The following is a 19,512-nucleotide window of genomic DNA, read 5'->3' as shown; positions in this document are numbered from 1 at the left end:
CAAGTAACCACTTGCGCTTACAAGTCACTCCCAGGATAACTCTTGGCGCGCCAGAAGTTCTCTCTCTCGTCATAAGGAGAGTGGTACAAGCGCGCCACGACCTACACACACACCATGTTGCGCCAAATCGATTCGTGACCAGCAGCCAGCCCGGTCCTGGTCCTGCAGGACTGACTGGGGACTGCCACCTTCTTGTCGATCATATGTATGCGGGTTGTGGCGGAGGAAGGGTTGCTTTTTGCTTTTTGCTTTTTCTTCTTTTTCTTCCGGAGAAAGTCCTGCAGCTATGTATGGTAGTGGTGCTAGTACTAGTACAAAGTGAAAAGATCCGAACCCCACTCGGCCCGCTGTGGGCGGGGGGGTGAGGGAGACATTTCGTGAACATTTGCTTCGAGTCTCGGGTGATGGAAGCCGGGCTGATTGACTTACAGACAGACAGATTGACAGACAGATTGACAGACAGGTTGACAGATAGACGGACGGACGGACGGACGGACTGATTGATTGACAGACTCGACAGCCGAATACCGCATCTCGATGGAGTGTCCCTCAATGCTCGAGTCAGTACATACTACTACACCCACCTATACTAACCAGCATCATATCATGTAACTACACGGTGACTCCGAGCATTAGGGTGTCCTCCAAGTTGGGATGCCTAATTCCTCCCGAGTCCCCACTGTGCGCCTGAGACGAATCGAATCTTCTTTCCTTTCGACGGAGCCGACGATTTCCCATCGTGTTGCTAATTGCAGAGGGCAGAGCCTAGAGGGCTCCCCGGCTAGGAAGGGAGCCACCAGCTAGTGCGCTGTGCACCCAGATTTCACCTCACTTTGATGGCTGGCAGGCAAGCACTGGCAGGCGCCGGGTTGGATATTTTTAAAGTAGGTACGGTGGTTCTCGATATCGCCAGGCCTTAGCCCCTCGGCCGTGGGAATTCTGCCGCCAGCGAACGTTACTGATCGCAGAGATTGTGGTTGTATGTATGCATAGGCCATGATCCTGCTAAGGAGAGACACAGCCCGTGGCAAAGGAGCGCCCTCCGGCTCAGCGGTGCTGGGCCGATCCACTGCTATTACAGGGGGAGGGGGGGGGGGGGGGGGGGGCGATATTCTCTTTCTCCTTTCTTTTTTGTTTTTTGCTCGCAGAGAATGATCTGCCTCGCTCAGCCGACTGTTGACGCTCCAAACGCAGCATTGCGGTGCAGGAAGATACCTTGGTACATACATCCTACCGTACTCTTGGTACTGGCGTGGTCCCCAGCCATGTCCCCTCTCACCCTACCTTTCCCCCCCCCCACTCCCCGACCGGCACACTGTGATCAAAGCACCAGTGTGCATTCGGCCCTTCGCCCACCGTTTCACTCTATTCTTGCTGAGTCTGGCATCCAGAGTATCCAGACCGGTCACCGTGTATCTACTTGGCTACTTCGGCAGGTGCCTGCTCAATATCGGCCCCAACAGCTCGCATCCCCGTCGACTTCCGCCCCCGGCCTCCTGATCCTTTGGTTCTACTGTACACTACCTCAGTTTACCGATGTACCCCCCTCCTAGCTTGTCTCCTCCATGACTGAACTCGCTCTCTCGTACCCGCGACATTTTCTTCACACCCCCTCCAACGTATATGATGGGTGGGACTATTGAAAAGGAGGTCCTCGAGACGAATATAAGGCACAGTCCGCCGCTGCTTCCTTCTGCCTCATCATCCTTCCATCCAGCCTTCATTCACTCTCTCCAACAGGCCTCATACTCCTCCTAATTCTACTTCACACTTAATCACCTGTCACAACTCGTTTCTACTTTACCCCCCAATCACCGCAAATATGAAGGGTTGGTTGTCTGCAGCTGCCTTTGCGTCCGTGGCATTCGCCGCCGCCGTCCCCGCTGGCCAATTGGATGCCAAAAGTCTGTTGAAGAGGGTTGTGTCGACCGATGGAACCTGTGGTGGTTCCGCCGGATACACTTGCTCCACCAGCTCCTACAAGTGCTGCTCGCAGTGGGGTTGGTGCGGTGATTCGGATGAACACTGTGGTACGTTGAATCCTGTCGAATCGGCATCTTTCCAAGACCAGATGGCTGACATGCAATTTTAGGAACTGGTTGCCAGTCGGCTTACGGAGTACGTCCTTACATACATGCCCTCGGGATAACTCATTCCATATGTTTTCGGTTCAGGAATTGACATTGAAAAAAATAGACATGTACTTCTGGAGGAACACCCACCACCACCCCCGTCACTTCCGTTCCTGGAACAACCTCGCCGCCGATCTCGACCGGCCGCGCAAAGCCTGGCAGCGTGCCCTATGGTAAGCAAAAACCTCGACAGTATTCGCCAAGCACAGAGTGGATACTAATGGATATTTTCAGGTTCGCTCATCACCACATGCACGCAGTCCGGCAAGGTTGCCCTTACATTCGACGATGGCCCATACATCTACACCTCGGGACTTCTCGACCTTCTGTCGAGTAACGGTGTCAAGGCCACCTTCTTCGTCAACGGCAAGAACTGGGGAGCCAACGACATCTACGGCTCGGACAAGGCCGCGCTCGTCCAGCGGATGATCGCCGAGGGCCACCAGGTCGCCTCGCACACCTGGGACCACGCCGACCTTGCCACGCTCAGCGGCTCCCAAGTCACCACCGAGATGACCCAGCTCGAGACGGCGCTCATGAGCGTCATCGGAAAGGCACCGACCTACATGCGTCCCCCTTACTTCTCGTGCGGCTCCGCCTGCCTCAATGTCATGAACACGCTCGGCTACCACGTCATCCACACCAACCTCGACACCCAGGACTGGCAGTACGACTCGGCCTCCGGAATCCAGAACAGCAAGGACATCTTCGCCTCTGCCCTCAACGCCGCAAGCTCCTCCAGCAGCTCGTGGATCCCCCTCACCCACGACGTCCACCAGTACACTGTCGAGAGCCTCGTCCAGTACATGATCACCACCTTCAAGGCCAAGGGTTACACCTCTGCCCTCGTCGGCGAGTGCCTGGGCGACCCTTCTGCCAACTGGTACAGGTCCGTCTAAACGCTTTCGGCCGGCCGTTTATCTTTTTTTATCTTTTTTCATTTTTCGATATACATATTGCCCAAAGAATTGTCACTTTCCGAGAGCATGTATGAGTAGTACCTAGTAGAGGGGTGTTTGTTTGTCTGGTTTTCGTTTCTTTTTTTACAATCTGTAGACCCCGGATAGGATTGGAATTTGGTGCGATTTAATTTTTCTTACCGTCTGGAAGCTGAATGAAGGATGAGGAGAATGAGGTGGAGGACTGGGACTGGGGTGGAATGGAATGAAAAAGTAATTAGTCTACATACTTCTCTGGAACTTGCAACTTGCACTCTGTGATTGGATTGAGGGCGGGGTGAAGGTGAAGGTGGTGGTGGTCGGCATCGCATCCAGCTGAACATCCATCCACCTCGGCACTCAGCTTTTGCTGTGCTGCAGCCCCACCCCACCACCCCACCCAGCCTCAGCTACGTCTGTACTCTACGTACTCTCGAGTGCGGGGATCCGCACGGGGACGTCAACACCTCAACGCCTCCACTGTCCAGAGTTAAGTTCAACGCATGATAAGGTGAGCAGCCGTAAATAGCAAACGAACAGGCCGACGACGTCACAATCACATTGGTCGCACGTACGGTGCACACGGTATAAAAAAAAGCAAAAAAAAGGATGAAGAAGAAGAAGAAAAGTTACTGCCGTCGTCCACGGTTCGGTGTACCTACTCTACCTAGAGTATCGATCGGAAGTACATATCGGAAGTACAGAGCGGCAATACAAAGGTATTGGATGGAAGGTTTTCGAGTAGCACAGGTGAGGGGACAGCACATCCACGTCCATCGTGCATGCCCGTGGCCGGTCTGTTCGATACCGTCCGATACGGTACGGTACCGTGCTGTACCGCCACGGACAGCCGCACTCCATCGCCGTGCTTGAGGCAGGCTTGGGGCAAGCGCCCGACTCGACTCCGGACCACGGTCACAGTGTTTCCAGGACAGGGCAGGCAGCGCATGACAGCGTTTCGCAGGACAGGCAGGACAGGCAGGGCAGGCAGGACAGGCAGGTCAGGCAGGGCAGGCGGGGCGCTGAGGGCAGGGCGTTAAGGGCAGGGCGCTGAGGGCAGGGCAGGGCATGGCAGGACAGGGCAGGACAGGGCATGCGGCTGTGGGTTACGGTAGTTGCGAAATGCATGCCTCAATGCATGCATGATCGGACTCGCTACCTATCGATCAACTCGACTCGACTCGAATGTTCTCTTGGCGCGCACCTGAGTCCTCGTGAGCGCGCCCCTGTGGCTTCCCGTCGCCGTCGCCGGGTGATGGGTGGTGGGTGATGGAAGGTTTCGTGGAAGCGTGGGAATTCGCCACCGATTCGGGACGGGATGCTGGGATGCCCAAAGATTGCGGTGGGCGCTGTGCGCGCGAGTGAGATGGGGCGTGAATCGTGTTTCGTTTCGTCTCGTTTCATCCCTTCCCGGCGATAACTGGCAGGTACTGGATGGCCTGGAATAAAATGTCCACTCGGGAAATTGCAGACCATACCGGAGACGAGCCGCCTGTTGAGTTGCAACTGGGAGAAGAACTTGACTTGACTGATGTGATTCATACGAGAAAGATGAGAAAGATGAGAAAGGGGATTGCTTATAAAGGGAAACGAGCTCGTGTAGAGGACGAGATGAAGCAGGCGAAGCCGGGCCCCAGACAGAGGATGCGGCGATGGTCGTCGCCGGACTCGGGCTGGGGGCTTGAAGGCTTTTAGCTAAAGAGGCCAACTCTGGTGAGAAGCCATGGATAATGCCAAGTAGACACAAAGGTAATGAGGGCAGTATGCAAAAGGACAGTGGAAAGTAGCAGTGGCACCATAACAGACAATAAGACGCATAATATCAACACCGCCGAGGAGCAAATATGCGAATGATTCACTGTCGAGCACTCGGCTCCATACCGTATCGGGCGGGTTGCAATGTGAACTCAGGCCGAATCGGAACCTCAAGCGAGCGGTGGTGCGGATTAGCGGCTGGTAAATAGGCCTTCGGAGTCGCGTTGGGGGCCGTGTGGGGGGTGGATACGGGCCGTCACCACCGGCCGGGGATCCGCACGTGATCTCCCTAGTTGTACCTAGTAGTTACCCTGAACTCATTCCTGTCGCCTCACCACCTTGAGCCAGCAAGCTGTCTTTTTCGAGAAGGGGGCCCATCTATCCAGGACAACAACAACGTACACACAATTACCACTCAGCCCCATCAGATCAGCTTTACAAAACCGCAAACCGCCTACAGCTACCACCATGCGTTCGTTCTCGACTCTCATCCTCGGCGTAGCCGCCCTTGCCGTCTCCGCCGCTGCTCACAGCATACAACTCCACCCGCACACGCGCGATTGCTACCACGAGACCCTGCATCGCGAGGACCGCATGACCGTCTCCTACCAGGTCGGCGACCGGGAATTCGGCAGCGCGGGGAATCTCGAGATTGATTTCTGGGTACGCACACTAGGCCTTTCCGTAGGGGTGTGGGGGTGTGTCGAGGGGGATGATAGCTAACGGGGGTGGGTGTGTAGATTCAAGATCCATCCGGAAACCTGATCGAGAACAAGAAAGCCACGTCGGGAGGAAACGCGGACTTTGAGGCGCTGCTGGACGGGCGCTACACGTACTGCTTCTCGAACGAGAACTCCGGCAGCGCAAAGGAGGTCATGTTCAACGTGCACGGCGTCGTCTATGTCGCCGAGGACCCGGCGCAAGCCGACCCGCTCGAGAAGGGCGTCAAGACCTTGGGCGAGCTGTTGAACCAGGTCAAGGACGAGCAGGAGTATGTTTAACCCACGCGTGATGGAGGGATGATGACGCGGGTGCTGACCGCCGCCGGGGATAGGTACATTGTGATCCGCGAGATGGTGCACAGGAACACGGCCGAAAGTACGAACTCGAGGGTCAAGTGGTGGAGTATCTTCCAGCTCGGTGTAGTGGGGGGCAATGGATTGTTCCAGGTGTGGTATCTGAAGAGGTTCTTTGAGGTACGATGACCCACATCCTTCCCCGTGGCATGTCCGCATCACTGACACGCTGGTGTAGGTTAAGAGGGTTGTCTAAATCAGTTTGGTAATTCGGTAATTCGGTCGTCTTCTCTACCTCGAGCAATTCATTGAAGCGTTCTCTTCTTCTTCTTCTTCGTTCTTTCATACCTTCCGTACTTTATTTTGTCGCTGTATACTTAGATGTGGAAAAACGAATCGGATGTATTCGATGGGAATGAAACCTTTAATGACAACGAACGGTTCGGGATTCAGTGCTGTCCGAATTGCAGATGCCATCATCTACTAGTGTTGCTCGTGACTCTTCAAGTACAGTTTGCTGCGGGACCTTTCATCCGGATCGGAGAAGCGATCGTTATCGAATCACTCGAAATTGGGGCTTGGCCCGAGTCGGAGGTATCAGCCGTCCGCCCGGACCGGACTGCGGGATAGCCTCGGTCGGGCATCTTCCCGGGTTGTCCATATCAGGACCCGAATTCTCGCAGTCCGGCCTCACTTAGACGGATGGCCCGGGGAACGCATCTATCTGTACTGATCACCGTCGTCACTCGTTTTGTGGGATAAATTCTACTAGTAATGAGAGAAGCGTGCGATTGAAGTTTCAAAGGATCACAAGAGCAGCCGGTGCCTTTCCACGGGAATGCGAGTCATACCTCTTCTTAGGTCAGGATACGATCGGCGACTCCGACAAGCAACCACCCCCCAATGCCCCCATGCGTGTACGAATTCGTTGATTCTACATACATACATGCATACATCACCCACCTTGACCCCTCCCCCCCCCCTCCCCCGGGTCAGAAATGTGGCCAATACTCACTAATCTCGACAGTCTTGTAGCTTCCCTGGGGCAGACTCCTGACGCTGATAAAACTCTCGACGACGACAAAGACCCTGGCACAAAAGTACACCACCAGCACAGGATGCAGCAATATCTGCACCGCGCGGTTGACATAGTAGTCCATATGTTTTGTCGGCAGCTGCTGCGTCACCCATTTCGCCGTCGTCACGATCGTCGGGAGAAGCAACATGAAGCACGACCAGCGCCACATCCACTTCTCCAGCGGCGTCGGGAAGTGCGTGTTCCATACACTCGCGTGGGCGGCTGAGAGTGGTTGTGAGCGGATATTGATGGGGGAAAAGAGGGAGAGAGAGAGGGAGGGAGGGATACGAACCGCCATATAAAATATTCAGAATCGACAATATTATGTGCGGATCATTGAAGCCGTTGATCTCGGAGAGGACTATGTCCATGTCGAAATGCAGATTCTTGATCCGATGGACACGGAAATCGTCGTCCCTTGATTTCTTTAGAAATCCCTTGCCACACGCGTAGTCTTCGTAATCCGACTTTATTCTCTCGTACTTATCACTCGACAGCGCCCAGGCCGCCGAGAATAACATCTCGAGTTCCGACTCGGTGAGTGTGACGGTTTGTTTTTCGTGTCCGGTGACTAGCGCTCTTGCTCTCTGCCGCGGCTCAGCCTCCTGCCCTTGACTCTCATCCATTCGCTTCTCGCTGATTATTTCTCTCAGCGTGGTTTGTATGTTCCCCTTCTCCCCTTCTCCCATCTCCGAATCTCCCGTTTCAGAATCTCCCGCCTCCGACCCTTCCACCTCTTCCTCGATCGGCTTATCGGGCTCCTCGATCGACTGCCCCGGCAGGAGCATGATGATGTTTCCCTGGGTTCTTTTGTCCAATCGCCGCTTAGCCCTTGCCAGATCCCACAGCGCCCACTTCCGGTCCCCCCCGGCCAAATTATCCTCTTGAGATCCGTTCATAAATCCGGTCTTGTAGATCGGAAGGAGTATCGGTATGGCGGCGTATATCGTTGGCGCGTTCCGCTGGAGGCGCTGCGCATCGAAAACTGGGAGCTCGTCGGTGCTCAGACGGACGGTGATGCCCAGGGATCGTCGCACGTCGAGCGCGAAGAGGATATCCGCTAGGTCCGGATCCATGCTGACTTTAATGGGCTCGCCGATATTTAGGGGCTTCTCCCACCCTGGAGGTGTGTATGTTAGCATGGCTTCGAGCATGGAGGTCGTCAAGGCTTACAGAAAAAGTACATAAACAGGGCGATGACGACGTGGAACAGTGCGTTCAGCTCGATAAGGGTGACGGGTAAGTCGTTCATCTTCCTCAGTATGCACTGCAGTATCATCCACGCAGCTTGGACGCAAACCTAGATGTATGGCATACCGTCAGACAGTGAATCCTGGCACCGAGGATGAAGACAACTCACTAGAAATTTAGCCAGGAAGTCGGCTTTGCCTTTGTCCAATATCGTAGCTGTGTCTACACAAGAAGGCTTCAAGACACCAACATCCAGTAGGTATTCGAACCCCTCGGGTGTCAAGGTGCATTGTGAACCGTCCCGGCCCTTAGGGATGGTTGTGCCTCCCATGACGATGAAGAAACTACACTGTACGCTCATTAGCTGTCATATCAAACACGCGGCGATCGTTGGAAGCCAAACTTACTGTCATTCCAAAGAGGTGTTCGTCCTCTGTATAACGAAAACTTCTGTATATCCCTTGCATGTTTTGCCATCCTTTGGTGATGATCCCCGACTATCCCCTCTAGCCGTCAGTTATCCATGAGGCGATGGGTGTGAGCATGTTGATTTGCATACTGTCTTTTCCAGCACGGAAGCATTCTCGATCTCAGTCGAAGAACAAATCTCCTCCGACAGAGGTTCGACGCGCCGCTTCACTTTCCTATGCAGGGACCGTGCCTGCTGCCACTGCTCGTAGGAGCTGACCTATTCGTCGTCAGCTCGGACCCGAAAGCGAGCGGAAGCCTGGGCCAATCCCCCACATACCAAAACGATCTCCGGGGAAAACAGCCCGATTACCACCCATAGACACTTCCGCCAGAATAACTGGCTGTGCGATGCACATGGGTCCACGTTCAGATGCACAGCTGGTACGGATATCGTCAGTTGGTTTTTCTTTTTGCCTTTCCTTCAGGGGGTCATCACTCACCAGTCCAAACACAAAGACCCAGAGTCAGGACGCAGGATAGCAGAAGTCCTATGGTTCCTCGCCCATCCGGATCCCTCATCCACGGCGGCTCGGCTATCGTATCGTTCGTCGGTGATATGATGGTCGGTAGTCCACACACATAGCCTGCCAGAGACAAGAGGACCGAGGGCGCAAGAAATGACGACGTCGACGTAATGGGGGTAATCATCATGGGCTGTATCAAACAAAGCCGTGGGTTACGTCCGATATCGGTGGTGGACGGACGGCCAAGATCCAGAGCATAGGTGAGGTATAAGTACGTTACCAAGAACCCTCGAGCGCTCAGACAGGAAGATGCAGCGCGCAGCCGGCTGGGCCACTACCTTTAAAACTCCCATACGTAGATCCGGATGGGTGCGCGATGAAAACCCCGTTCTTGCCAGCTGTTTTGGAGGTCCGCGCTCATGGATGACCAATCGCAGCTGCAGCAGCATTGCAGGTGCGTCTGTGCTAGCTGTTCGGCCAGCGAAAGCGCTATCCATTGGATCTAGCCACACGTCGCTTCAATTTCGCAACCCGACAACAGCAGAGCCTTCTTTCCTCCATCCCGAACCCACACAACACATCGATCCCCTCACCCGGAGCCTCATCGCATTGCGTTTTTTTTCTCTCGATGGTAATCCGCCTTGTTCGTGTGGATTAACGTGGATACCACAGGGGGCGGTTTCATCCGATATCGATATATGTCAGACGAAAGATGACGAAGTATAGGTATCGCGAATATCCCTTCGCCCTACATGACTCCACTGCGTTGGCTCCATACGTACCTGCGTTCATGTCTCAAATGCCTGACAATGCCCATCGCTGTGCTCTGATGGGAAATGTTTCGAAGCGGGCATTCTCATTGGAACTGATGATGGGGAAGAAGATGATTTGAACAGCAAACGCCTCACTGTTCCTCGATCACTCACCCCGCTCAAAATATGCTGAATGATCTTCCAGGCTCAACACAAGGCAGGCATACGACCGAGAGATGCTTTGGGCATGGTTGGTTGTCAGTCCATGGCACGAGCGACAGCTGCAGGATTAGCTGCAGATACCCAACGGGTAACGTCGACGGTTGGATTTCCCAGCCACCGAGAAGCAGAGAAATGGAGAAAGTGGCTGGACTGGCTAGCACACGCGGGGGTAAATGGGGTAGATGGCGGGGCGACATTAGTCATAGACAAAGGACTGATTCCAGCCTCGGAAAGTGGGTGGCCGAGGTGAAATGGCACCTCATTGAGACTCACTCGATGGCGGTTAGGGCCAATCAAGAACGTTACCGCCTTCGCCGCGCATCCCCGCTTCTTCTACATACGAGCTTCGGTCAAGAACCCCGCTTCCGGATCCACCACTGCACATCTAAAGACACGTTTCAAAGATGTTCGAAATGACTACACATGACTAGATAAGGGTGTCGCTCATAACTAACCATAATTACCGAGCTGTTGATGCAAATGGTGAACGCAGCAGCTGAAACGAATAGCTAGGGCGAACGCTGTTCATGCATACTGTTTTGTCTCACAGAAAATCACTGGCATCACCGAATGACAACGAACGAAAAGATAAAGTACTAAGGATTGAAATGACCAAGGCGACCACTGACCAACACCGACCGATGACCAAAATACCCGACAAATAAAACACCATGACAAAGGAGATCCTGTAAACGTAACCCAAAAATGACCCAAGAAAGAAAAACCATCACCAATCCAACCCGGCGCCACCTCCGGCCGCAACAGGCGTCTGAAAGGCTGGCTTCTCAACGGGAAGGTTGCCTAGAGGAGCAGTCTTCTTCGATTTCCGACCCTTGAGAATCCCGTCGACACCTTTGAAGGGGTCCTCCGTCTCTCCCTTCTTGACCATCCACTTCTGAGTACCAAGCCTCGCGTCCAGCTCCTCAACCGGAGGCAGCTTCAAGTAGACCCAGCCATCAGCCCGCTCCTCAATCTCAAAGGTTGCAATGTTTAGGTCCTCATCGTTCCGGCATGTACCTGGGTTCTCACCCTTCAACTCGAAGTTGCGCTTGTGGTAGGGACACGAAACCCACATGTTTCCCTTGTCGTCGTCGCCAACCAAGCCGTCGGAAAGTATGAAGGCTCTCTTGTGCGGACACATTTGCTGGGTGGCGTAGTACTTCCCCTTGACCTTGAAGATGGCAAGCTGGGTGTCTCCGCGCTTGACGGCAGCACTCTTTCCACTCGGGCCAGTATCTCCGTCGCCGAAATAAGACGCTTTGACCATGGGCTGCCAGGCAAGTGAGGTCCACTTTGTACCCCTAAAGTCCTCCTTCGCCGCGCCTTCCTTCGGCCAGTATGTCGGCCGGGTCTGGTCACGTTCCGTGATGATCTCGACACCATCGAGCGTTTCACCCGTGTTGGCAAACTGCTGGAATTGCGCTCGCCTTTCGGGATTCTTGACTACCTCGGTCCACTCGCAGAAGTACGTACCGATCAGCTCTTGCATCTGTCGTTCCAGTTCGTCGCAGATTCCGAGGCGGTCGTCAAGGATTACCTCCCGGAGGTACTTGATACCGCCGGGAAGGTTCTCCATCCAGCGTGCAGTCCGTTGCAGCTTATCGGCGGTACGGATATAGAACATGAGGTAGCGATCCAGCACCGGGATCACCCGCTCCAGAGGACAGTCTTTGATGAGGATCTCCGAGTGCCTAGGTTTGGAACCACCGTTACCGCCGACGTAGATGTTGTAGCCATTCTCGGTCGCGACCAGGCCAAAGTCTTTGTTTTGTGCTTCGGCACACTCGCGGACACAGCCTGATACACCACTCTTGATCTTGTGGGGACCTCGGATGGATTTGTAACGCTCTTCGAGGCGGATGGCCATGCCAACCGAATCACCGATACCGAACCTGCACCAGGTCGATCCGACACAACTCTGCTGGTCGTTAGTATGTTATTTAAATGTGGTGGGAAGGGGCTGCATACCTTGATAGTCCTCAAGCTTTTCGCATAAGCATGTCCACTCTCCATTCCAGCATCAACAAGCTCGCTCCAGATCTCGACTAAGTCCTGCTTCTTGGCTCCGAACATGTCGATTCGTTGGCCTCCAGTGATCTTGCAGTAGAGACCATATTTCTTTGCCACGGTGCCGATGACGATCAGTTTGTCGGGGGTGATTTCACCACCAGCTACGCGCGGAACGACGGAAAAGGTTCCGTTGCGCTGGATGTTCGCTAAGAACTTGTCATTCGTGTCTTGCAGCCCATGCATCGGTTTGTCCATAACATGTCGGTTGAAGAGAGAAGCAAAGATGTTGCCGAGGGTGGGCTTGCAGGCCTCACAGCCCAAGGAGTCGGGGTATTTGCCGACCGCTTTCATAACCTCCTCGAGAGTGGTATACTTCTTCACGGATATAATGTTGAAGAGATCCGCTCTGGAGTACTCGAAATGCGGGCAAACTAGGAGCATGATTTAGCGAATGGCCTGGATTGTCATAGTACTGGAGATACCCACGATAGTTCTTGACTTCGGCGCCCATCGCCTTCATCTCCGCATTGAAGATCTGCTGTACCAATGGCATGCAGCCTCCACAGCCCGCGCCTGCCTTGGTGCAAGACTTGACCTCGCCGACGCTTGTGCAAGTTCCGTCTTTCACCACTTTGCTGATGTCACCCTTGCTGACGTTGTGACACGAGCAGACTTGCGTATCATCAGGCCTATATCATGTTAGCTGATCCATTGCCGGGTAGAAAGGGTGAGAGTCATACAGATCGTCTGGATTATCCTCCTCACCATCCTGTTTTGCGCCCAGAATGAAGCGTGATGGTGGTACCTCCAGTGGCTTCTTGCTCTTGACCATTCCGACCAGTTTGATGTAATCCTTCGTGTCGCCGATTATCATACCGCCGATAAGGTACTTTCCGTCTGCAGTGAACAGATACTTCTTGTAGACAGACTCGAAGGGATCCTTATAGCTGAGCGCCTTTATTCCCGGGCTCTCGGTGGCCTCCTGCGGCCCGTCGCGATCCGCGAAGTAATCACCGAACGACGCAACATTCACTCCCAGAAGCTTCAGCTTCGTTGAGAGATCCGGTCGACGGAATGCTCTCGGCGGTTGGTCGCCGCCGAACAGTGTAGACTGGCAGAGGTTGAAAGCAAGAACATCGGCCATCTCGACTCCGGGAGCGATCAGACCGAAAGTTTGGTTGTCCCAACTTGCGCACTCGCCCACGGCATAGATGCCAGGAACATTGGTCTCACAATTCTTGTCGATGATGAAACCACCTCTTCTGGCGGTTTTTATCCCTACCGAAGCGGCTAGCTCGTCTCTCGGTCGGATTCCGATCTATCGTTCGGTCAGATTCACTTTCTTCATGGGAACTCTAGCCGGAGAAACTTACGGCAAAGCAGATACTCGAGCATTCTATCTCCTTCCCATCAATAAACCTCACCCCGACGACTTGATTCGTTTGGTCGGTTTTGATCTCCTCAATCTTGTGGCACTTCAACACCTCCAGGCCGAGCTCCTCAACCTTCTCAATAACCAATCCTCCCGCATCCCTATCAAGTTGCCTCGACAGCACCCACGGGTTCTTATCGACCAACTTGACAGCGCCAAATTGATTCAGATCCATCATGGCCTTTGCAGCCTCGAGGCCGAGAAGCCCACCACCGACAACCAATCCCGTACTACCAGTTACACTGGCCGAGTACGAGATCATGCGCTCCAGATCGGCGATATTACGGTATACAAACACTCCAGTGGCATCGTGGCCTGGCGTATCGGCAGGCACCACGGCGTCGGAGCCCGTGGCGAGGATGAGAACATCGTAGAGCACAGTGGTGCCGGCAGAGGTCTTCACCTCCCTGGTTTCGGGAAGAATCTCGGTCACCCGGGTTGAGAGGTGATGATTCAGTGCCGGTTGCGAATCATACTGCAACGTATCAGTACTCGCTTGTTTAAAAGGGAAGTGTTGTGAATGCACACCCATTCCTTCGGGTTGAGGTAAAGTTCCTCGATCTTGCGGTGCTCGAAGAAGGAAGTGAGGCCGACACGATTGTAGGCGACATGGGCTTCCTCGCCGATAACAGTGATCGAGAAGCAGGTATGGTCCGGGTCGGCCTTGAGCAGCTTCTCGATGAACGAGATGGCCACCATGCCTAAACCGACAATCACCACGCGTTTACGACCATCTGTAGCCGTACAAGTCGGTTCATCGGAGGAGACGGTGGTGGCCGGGGTTGCCGTGCCGGAGTCGTAGAGGTCCTCCATGGTTGATGTGGTGGACCAGCGCTCAGGCTATGGGTAGGATGCGAAGGAATACTGCCCCTCAGGCTTGAAAAGTATATCACGGCACTCTGTACGGAAACTGATAGTTCAACTGGGAGAATGAAAGATGACGGTGTATCTGTGAATGAAGGAAACAGGTTCTCGAGATGGCAGGAATGCGGTGGGTATATGTCCACCCGGCATTACAGCTTTTTTCTCTCTCATACCATGCGGCCGTCGCAATCGGAGCAGCACCCGCGGAAAACCTGCCGTGGGGCGGCATGCCGAGTTGCAAGCTGCATTGGGAATTATCTAGCCTTGTCCGCCACTATCTTCACATAAACAAACGGCCCCAGATAATCGGTACCACTCCTACGACAGGTAAAACTAATCCGAACATCCTCCAGCGTAGTAGCCTGTTACCGGCTCGGCAGGAAACTGCTCTGACAGATAGATATCCATGGTGTCATCAATGAACGTGCCACCCCATATCTGCCTACTTCGGCACCTAACGTATACAGCGAACGTGAGAGATAGATCATCACCAGGGGTCTATTACACTATAATTCGAACCGAGTGCTCTCTCCGACCTCCGATAAGGCTGTGCAGCCCCCAAGCCCAGTTCCATGTCCTAGCCCAGGCCAAAGCTCAAGCGCCCGCAGATCTTCTCCGCGGGACCTTTGTCCTTCGAACGACACATCCAAAGTCAAAAGCGAGCATGTGGTATGTATCATACGGCATGTACCTGACTCAGGACCGGCGCCCTTGTTTTTCCGAGCGTTGAAGCGGGATATGTAGGGATCGCGGCCGCACCCGCGGAGAATATCTCCGGCAGGAATAACTATAACCCATGCACATACGGGTACCCCAACGTTCCCGGCCCCAGAGGTGAGCAATATGGGGTTGATCGGTCCGGGAACCCCCATTTTGTGCCTTGTTTGCCGTGGGGTGGCGAGTATCTACAGGCTGTCGCGTGGGTATTGTTTATCGCGGGGTGTCGTGTGGGGAGCACCGGTAGTTAGTGGGTGCGGATGAAGTGGTACTATAGTCTTGATCTGCACCGGCGCCTGGCGCTGTGGGCATTGTGGATTCCGAGTTTCTTGGTACACTACCATTCGCGAATCGCGATCAACCACTCACCAGACATACATTATAACGGTACACGAGAGCGCGGGATGCAGTCGTGGGGGTGTCAAAACCGGCTGCTATACTACGATACCTACATGTACCGAAAACCGGGAGGAATCAGACAGAAGCGTCATACAGTCGTAAGAATGATGTGGGGGCCGCTGTTTCGGATATTTTTGAATTCTGGTTCGATGAACTGGATGGACCACAGGCCAGTGGGGCGGTGGGGCGGTGGATCCAATCGCTCGATCTAGATCTCATAACCCCCGGCAATATGTCGCGGTTGAGGCCTCGTTGCCTGTGAATATCCACCGATCTGCACCGTAAAAACTCAAGGGAACATGTGATCCACATCCTTATACTCAGACACTGTCCCTCGCTGCACATCCAAACCACTGGCCACACTGACTTCACAGATTATTCGCAAAGTCTAATTCGTTTATACGAATGAGTGGATGGTATCAATCTGTATCTTCAACTCCTCCCCCACGGTCACCACTGAGTACATGTATAGACTTTGACCAAAAGAAAATTGAACCTAAAGATCCAGTCCCAAAGGTGCAAACATCGATGATATAGCCAGAAATATAGAAAATAACCCCCAAAACATGCCCCCAAGAATTAGAAAAACACGACATCCGTCTTGGATACCCCCATATCCGCAAAAATCTTTCGTACCCCATCCTCCATGCCCTCCGGCCCACAGACTAACCATAGATCCGCGCCACTGCCCACCTCCTCCACCAAGCCCCTGTTGATTCTCCCCCTCCTTCCAGTCCAGCTCTCCTCTCCCGCAGTCAGGGTGTGCACCAGGGTCATCCGGGCCCTGTTTGCTTCGTGCAGAGCATCGAGCTCCTGCCGGCAGAGAATATCGCCCTCCTGTCTGTTCGAATCGATAACCACGCATTTGGTTGGGTCTGTGGCGTCTTGTATGATGGCCCGTAGCACTGCGTAGATGGGCGTAATACCGGAGCCGGCGCATATCATGGTCATCGACCTGACGGTGCGAGTGTTTCCCTCCAGCGAGATCTGACCCCCACCCAGATATGTGAATTTTCCTATTGGGCCTTTGAAGTCGACTTGCTGTCCAAGTGCTGTGGATTCGCCACGTTAGTCTCTGAAAAAAACTTCAGCGGGTGAGGTGGGTGGAAGGTAAACATACACAAAGCGTCCAGCGCTAGAGTCATCTCTCCGCCCTTCGTGCCCTTTTCGAGTTCCTCGAAGTAGACTTTTACGAGGACCTCAACGGTGCCCGCCGACGTATCGTCCGAGAGGGGTGTGTAGGGCCGAACTATCACTTCGCCTTTGGCGTCTCTGAGCTTGATCATGAGATGTTGTCCCACAGGCAGCCCAAGAGTTTGCGTAGCATGGTCGAGGGAAAAGGTAAAAATTCTTGTGTCCCAAGAGACTTCACGCTTGGAAATAAGAGTGGCGCAACGCCATGATCGTGGGTTTAAGAAGATTGCGTTGTTGGACAATGAGGTATCTGAGGCCGTAGATTTGTTTGCAAGTGCTTCTTGTGCTGCAGATGACAGAGTGCCGACGTGGTACTTCGGCATCATAGCCTTCGCAGATTCCGAATCTGGTCATGTATTAGCTAGGGGTTGTAGGAAGGTACGGGGTGAAATGGAAAAAACATACGGATTCCCACAAACTCGTCCGTAGCGTCCTGTCCGGCAGCAGAGATGATGCTCACAGCGCCTCCAGGATGTTCCTTCAAGAAGGGTGTACCGTCGTAGACCTCTCCCTTGACAACAAACCACGGCTCGTCTTTGTTGTCGTGCAGGCGTAGTTCTTCGATCTCAATGATGCGCTTGATATCGTCGTTGGTCATCTTGACTTCCTCCTTCGGGACTTCGGGGGTGATGGTGGAGTCCTCGAGTTGGCCCTTCACCTTCTCCCCCCAGTTTCCGTTGCCGAAGTCGCCGCCGTCCTTCTTGACTCTCTCCATCCAACCTCCAGGCTGTAGTGCTGGCATCGTGGGATGTTCGAATTTGAGCATGCCCTGAGAATCTTTTTGGATGGCGATGCGGAACCACGAGTTCTGCATCATGCCGAGGACCGACCAGTACATATCCCTAGGTTGTATCGTCATGCTGTCGTCCATTGCCCTGACCACCACGTCCTCCGCGTTCACGAGCCTGTTGACCGCAATGGGGAGTTCCCAGAAACACCAACAGTAGCATGCATCCCTCGTTGCCATGTCGAGGCGTCCACCATAAAGTTCCTTCTCCGTCTCTCTGTAGAGATCCTCGGGGTAGTTGATGTCGGCAAGTTCCCATGTGGCACCCTTATCCAACGAGATTTCAACACGAGTAATCCTCCGCATGCCTCCGCTGTACGCGTATCCCCTGAACCGGTAGAACTCAGGGCAATTTTCACCGAGGAGCAGCGTCTCGTCGTTTTGCGGATAGGCGATGGCCGAGTTGACCGAAAGATCGTAGATAGCGTACCGTTCGTCGTTCCACCATTTGTCGTCTTGCTTCGACATCTCGGGCGTGACCATAGTTGGAAGAACCCGATTATCGTACTTGTGGTACCAGTTGTCCGAGGGTTTGTCGGTGATGATGATGCGCTTCAGCCATTTCACACTCCGTCCGCCGATTTGGCCGGGTATTACGACGCGGATGGGACGGCCGTGGTCCGGTGTCAGCGGTGTGCCGTTCATCTTGTGAGCCAGCATGATACCACGCTCGCGGTTCATCACCCAGCTGAGCTTTATCGAGGTTCCGTAGTTACCGTTGGGCTGAATAAGTCGTTAGGTTTCACCCTTCAGAATACCATCTCAAGTCGCAACTGTACTTACCAACTGATCCGCACCTTCCATGCACAAAAACCGTGCCTTTCTCGTCGGCTTCGCTTTCGCGATGATATCGGCCAGCATTGGCCCGGTGAACAAACTCGTCGAGACACCGGCAGCACCCCATGAGAACCCCTGTGACTTCCGTACTTGATTCTGTTCCTTCCTTCGGTTTCCGGCACACACAAGCGTGATAGGCACTGTGACTTGCTCGTACTTTTCCAGGACCTGCTTGAAAGTGATGGTGATCGGGTTCTCCACCAGGCCTTCGATGGAAATGGCCCAATCGGGAATCTCCTCGTCCGAAACCTGTGGCACGGCTCCATGGTTCCGGACATAGAAGAGCTCTGGGGAAGTGAGGAATCCTAAGGAAATAACGTTAGCTAGAGAATCGTACGGTTGAATAGGAAATAATCTAACGTACCTTCGTCAAACAGTGCTGTGAGGGGAGCCTCGACGTTGAACGGATGGACACCGGTCAGTCGTACCAGTCGAGGGTCTCTGGCAACATGGAAATCGGGTGTGTTTACATCTATGTCCAGGACTTTTGTGGGATTCAATGACGGAGGCGGCATAGGGATATCGACTTCATCTGCTGCCGAAGTCGAGGACGACGAGTGTACCGACTCCGTATCTTCCCTCTCGGACCGCGGAGGACTCGGAGGAAATGGGATTCCCTCCTTCATTCCCACGTCCGGGAATCTGATGGCTGTAGTCATATTGCTGTGAGTTTCTGGCTTGAGAGAAGTTGGGAGTTGGAGTCGATTCAATCGAAACGCGTAAATAGAGGGGGTAAAAAGTCTGAATAAAACCAAACCGGGTGGTGTATGGAGAGTTGATATTGACAACCGCCGGTACCGCCCTCAATTTTCCACACGAAAGTCCGCGGGAAAGATACAATATGCACGAGAAAGAACAGTACGTATGTCCCGCGTATACCTGGTTCGATGTTGGAAAGGCAGGCAGTGCAAAAGCGTAATACCAGGCTCAATCGATCGAGGAGAAATAGTGCGCAGACACGGGGGGTGGGGGAGGATTCGAGTCTCGGGAGGGTTTTTGGTCACTTTCTGCAGTTCTTCAGTATCCTATGGCAAGGCGAGCTTAGTTTAAACCTGCCGGCAGGCCGACCGGTAAGTTAGCGGCTTTGTCCGAGACCATATACTTCAGGACCTCGTGCAAAGACCCGAGCCACGATGTACTAGGCTGACCCCCAAATTTCGACATCAGTCCGCCACCGTCGCCGTAATTCGGGAACATGGCCCCTCGCGGGTTGTAGTTTAGACCCGGGCCCGGCAGCAATCGGCGGAGGCGAG

General features: G+C 53.8%; 5 protein-coding genes across 5 annotated transcripts; 2 read left to right on the top strand and 3 right to left on the bottom strand.

Moving 5' to 3' along the window:
* Positions 1 to 1,688: 1,688 nt before the first annotated feature.
* On the top strand, positions 1,689 to 3,130 carry BZA05DRAFT_110893 (uncharacterized protein). The gene is made up of 4 exons (XM_051478578.1): positions 1,689 to 2,030; positions 2,093 to 2,118; positions 2,197 to 2,305; positions 2,367 to 3,130. The coding sequence occupies exons 1-4, from the start codon at positions 1,823 to 1,825 to the stop codon at positions 3,029 to 3,031; spliced, it is 1,008 nt and encodes a 335-aa protein (XP_051343708.1). The 5' UTR covers positions 1,689 to 1,822; the 3' UTR covers positions 3,032 to 3,130.
* Positions 3,131 to 5,175: 2,045 nt separating this feature from the next.
* Positions 5,176 to 6,299, top strand: BZA05DRAFT_385368 (emp24/gp25L/p24 family/GOLD-domain-containing protein). The gene is made up of 4 exons (XM_051482407.1): positions 5,176 to 5,488; positions 5,566 to 5,816; positions 5,880 to 6,021; positions 6,080 to 6,299. Exons 1-4 carry the CDS (start codon positions 5,294 to 5,296, stop codon positions 6,095 to 6,097), a joined length of 606 nt encoding a protein of 201 aa, XP_051343707.1. The 5' UTR covers positions 5,176 to 5,293; the 3' UTR covers positions 6,098 to 6,299.
* Positions 6,300 to 6,818: 519 nt separating this feature from the next.
* BZA05DRAFT_110858 (uncharacterized protein) lies at positions 6,819 to 9,494 on the bottom strand. Its single transcript, XM_051478577.1, has 8 exons — positions 9,022 to 9,494; positions 8,859 to 8,959; positions 8,670 to 8,798; positions 8,518 to 8,607; positions 8,280 to 8,459; positions 8,093 to 8,219; positions 7,212 to 8,039; positions 6,819 to 7,141 (listed from the first exon to the last, which is right to left on the bottom strand). The coding sequence occupies exons 1-8, from the start codon at positions 9,230 to 9,232 to the stop codon at positions 6,834 to 6,836; spliced, it is 1,974 nt and encodes a 657-aa protein (XP_051343706.1). The 5' UTR covers positions 9,233 to 9,494; the 3' UTR covers positions 6,819 to 6,833.
* A 1,252-nt stretch (positions 9,495 to 10,746) lies between these two features.
* On the bottom strand, positions 10,747 to 14,404 carry BZA05DRAFT_367643 (nitrite reductase; the record flags this gene model as incomplete). Its single annotated transcript, XM_051481567.1, has 6 exons — positions 13,990 to 14,404; positions 13,403 to 13,936; positions 12,770 to 13,347; positions 12,516 to 12,718; positions 11,988 to 12,460; positions 10,747 to 11,937 (listed from the first exon to the last, which is right to left on the bottom strand). The coding sequence occupies exons 1-6, from the start codon at positions 14,272 to 14,274 to the stop codon at positions 10,747 to 10,749; spliced, it is 3,264 nt and encodes a 1,087-aa protein (XP_051343705.1). The 5' UTR covers positions 14,275 to 14,404.
* Positions 14,405 to 16,020: 1,616 nt separating this feature from the next.
* On the bottom strand, positions 16,021 to 18,774 carry BZA05DRAFT_423809 (nitrate reductase; the record flags this gene model as incomplete). Its single annotated transcript, XM_051485884.1, has 5 exons — positions 16,021 to 16,493; positions 16,562 to 16,981; positions 17,041 to 18,145; positions 18,206 to 18,564; positions 18,624 to 18,774. 5 exons carry the CDS (start codon positions 18,772 to 18,774, stop codon positions 16,021 to 16,023), a joined length of 2,508 nt encoding a protein of 835 aa, XP_051343704.1.
* Between the last annotated feature and the right edge of the window lie 738 nt (positions 18,775 to 19,512).

Source organism: Tricharina praecox (assembly GCF_024521635.1).
Source record: "Tricharina praecox strain CBS 144465 chromosome Unknown BZA05scaffold_2, whole genome shotgun sequence".
Taxonomy (NCBI): domain Eukaryota; kingdom Fungi; phylum Ascomycota; class Pezizomycetes; order Pezizales; family Pyronemataceae; genus Tricharina; species Tricharina praecox.
Note: the sequence above shows the minus strand (reverse complement) of the source record. Positions and strands in the feature narration are given on the sequence as shown.

Bases quoted from the DNA above. Each gene is read 5' to 3' on its own strand.
- BZA05DRAFT_385368 (XM_051482407.1), top strand. From the start codon at position 5,294: ATGCGTTCGTTCTCGACTCTCATCCTCGGCGTAGCCGCCCTTGCCGTC. The intron at 5,489-5,565 runs GTACGCACACTA...GTGGGTGTGTAG, and splicing joins ATCTCGAGATTGATTTCTGG to ATTCAAGATCCATCCGGAAA. The intron at 5,817-5,879 runs GTATGTTTAACC...CGCCGGGGATAG, and splicing joins CAGGTCAAGGACGAGCAGGA to GTACATTGTGATCCGCGAGA.
- BZA05DRAFT_110893 (XM_051478578.1), top strand. From the start codon at position 1,823: ATGAAGGGTTGGTTGTCTGCAGCTGCCTTTGCGTCCGTGGCATTCGCC. The intron at 2,031-2,092 runs GTACGTTGAATC...ATGCAATTTTAG, and splicing joins TGATTCGGATGAACACTGTG to GAACTGGTTGCCAGTCGGCT. The intron at 2,306-2,366 runs GTAAGCAAAAAC...GGATATTTTCAG, and splicing joins GCCTGGCAGCGTGCCCTATG to GTTCGCTCATCACCACATGC.
- BZA05DRAFT_110858 (XM_051478577.1), bottom strand. From the start codon at position 9,232: ATGATGATTACCCCCATTACGTCGACGTCGTCATTTCTTGCGCCCTCG. The intron at 8,220-8,279 runs GTGAGTTGTCTT...CCATACATCTAG, and splicing joins ACTTCCTGGCTAAATTTCTA to GTTTGCGTCCAAGCTGCGTG. The intron at 7,142-7,211 runs GTTCGTATCCCT...AACCACTCTCAG, and splicing joins TCTGAATATTTTATATGGCG to CCGCCCACGCGAGTGTATGG.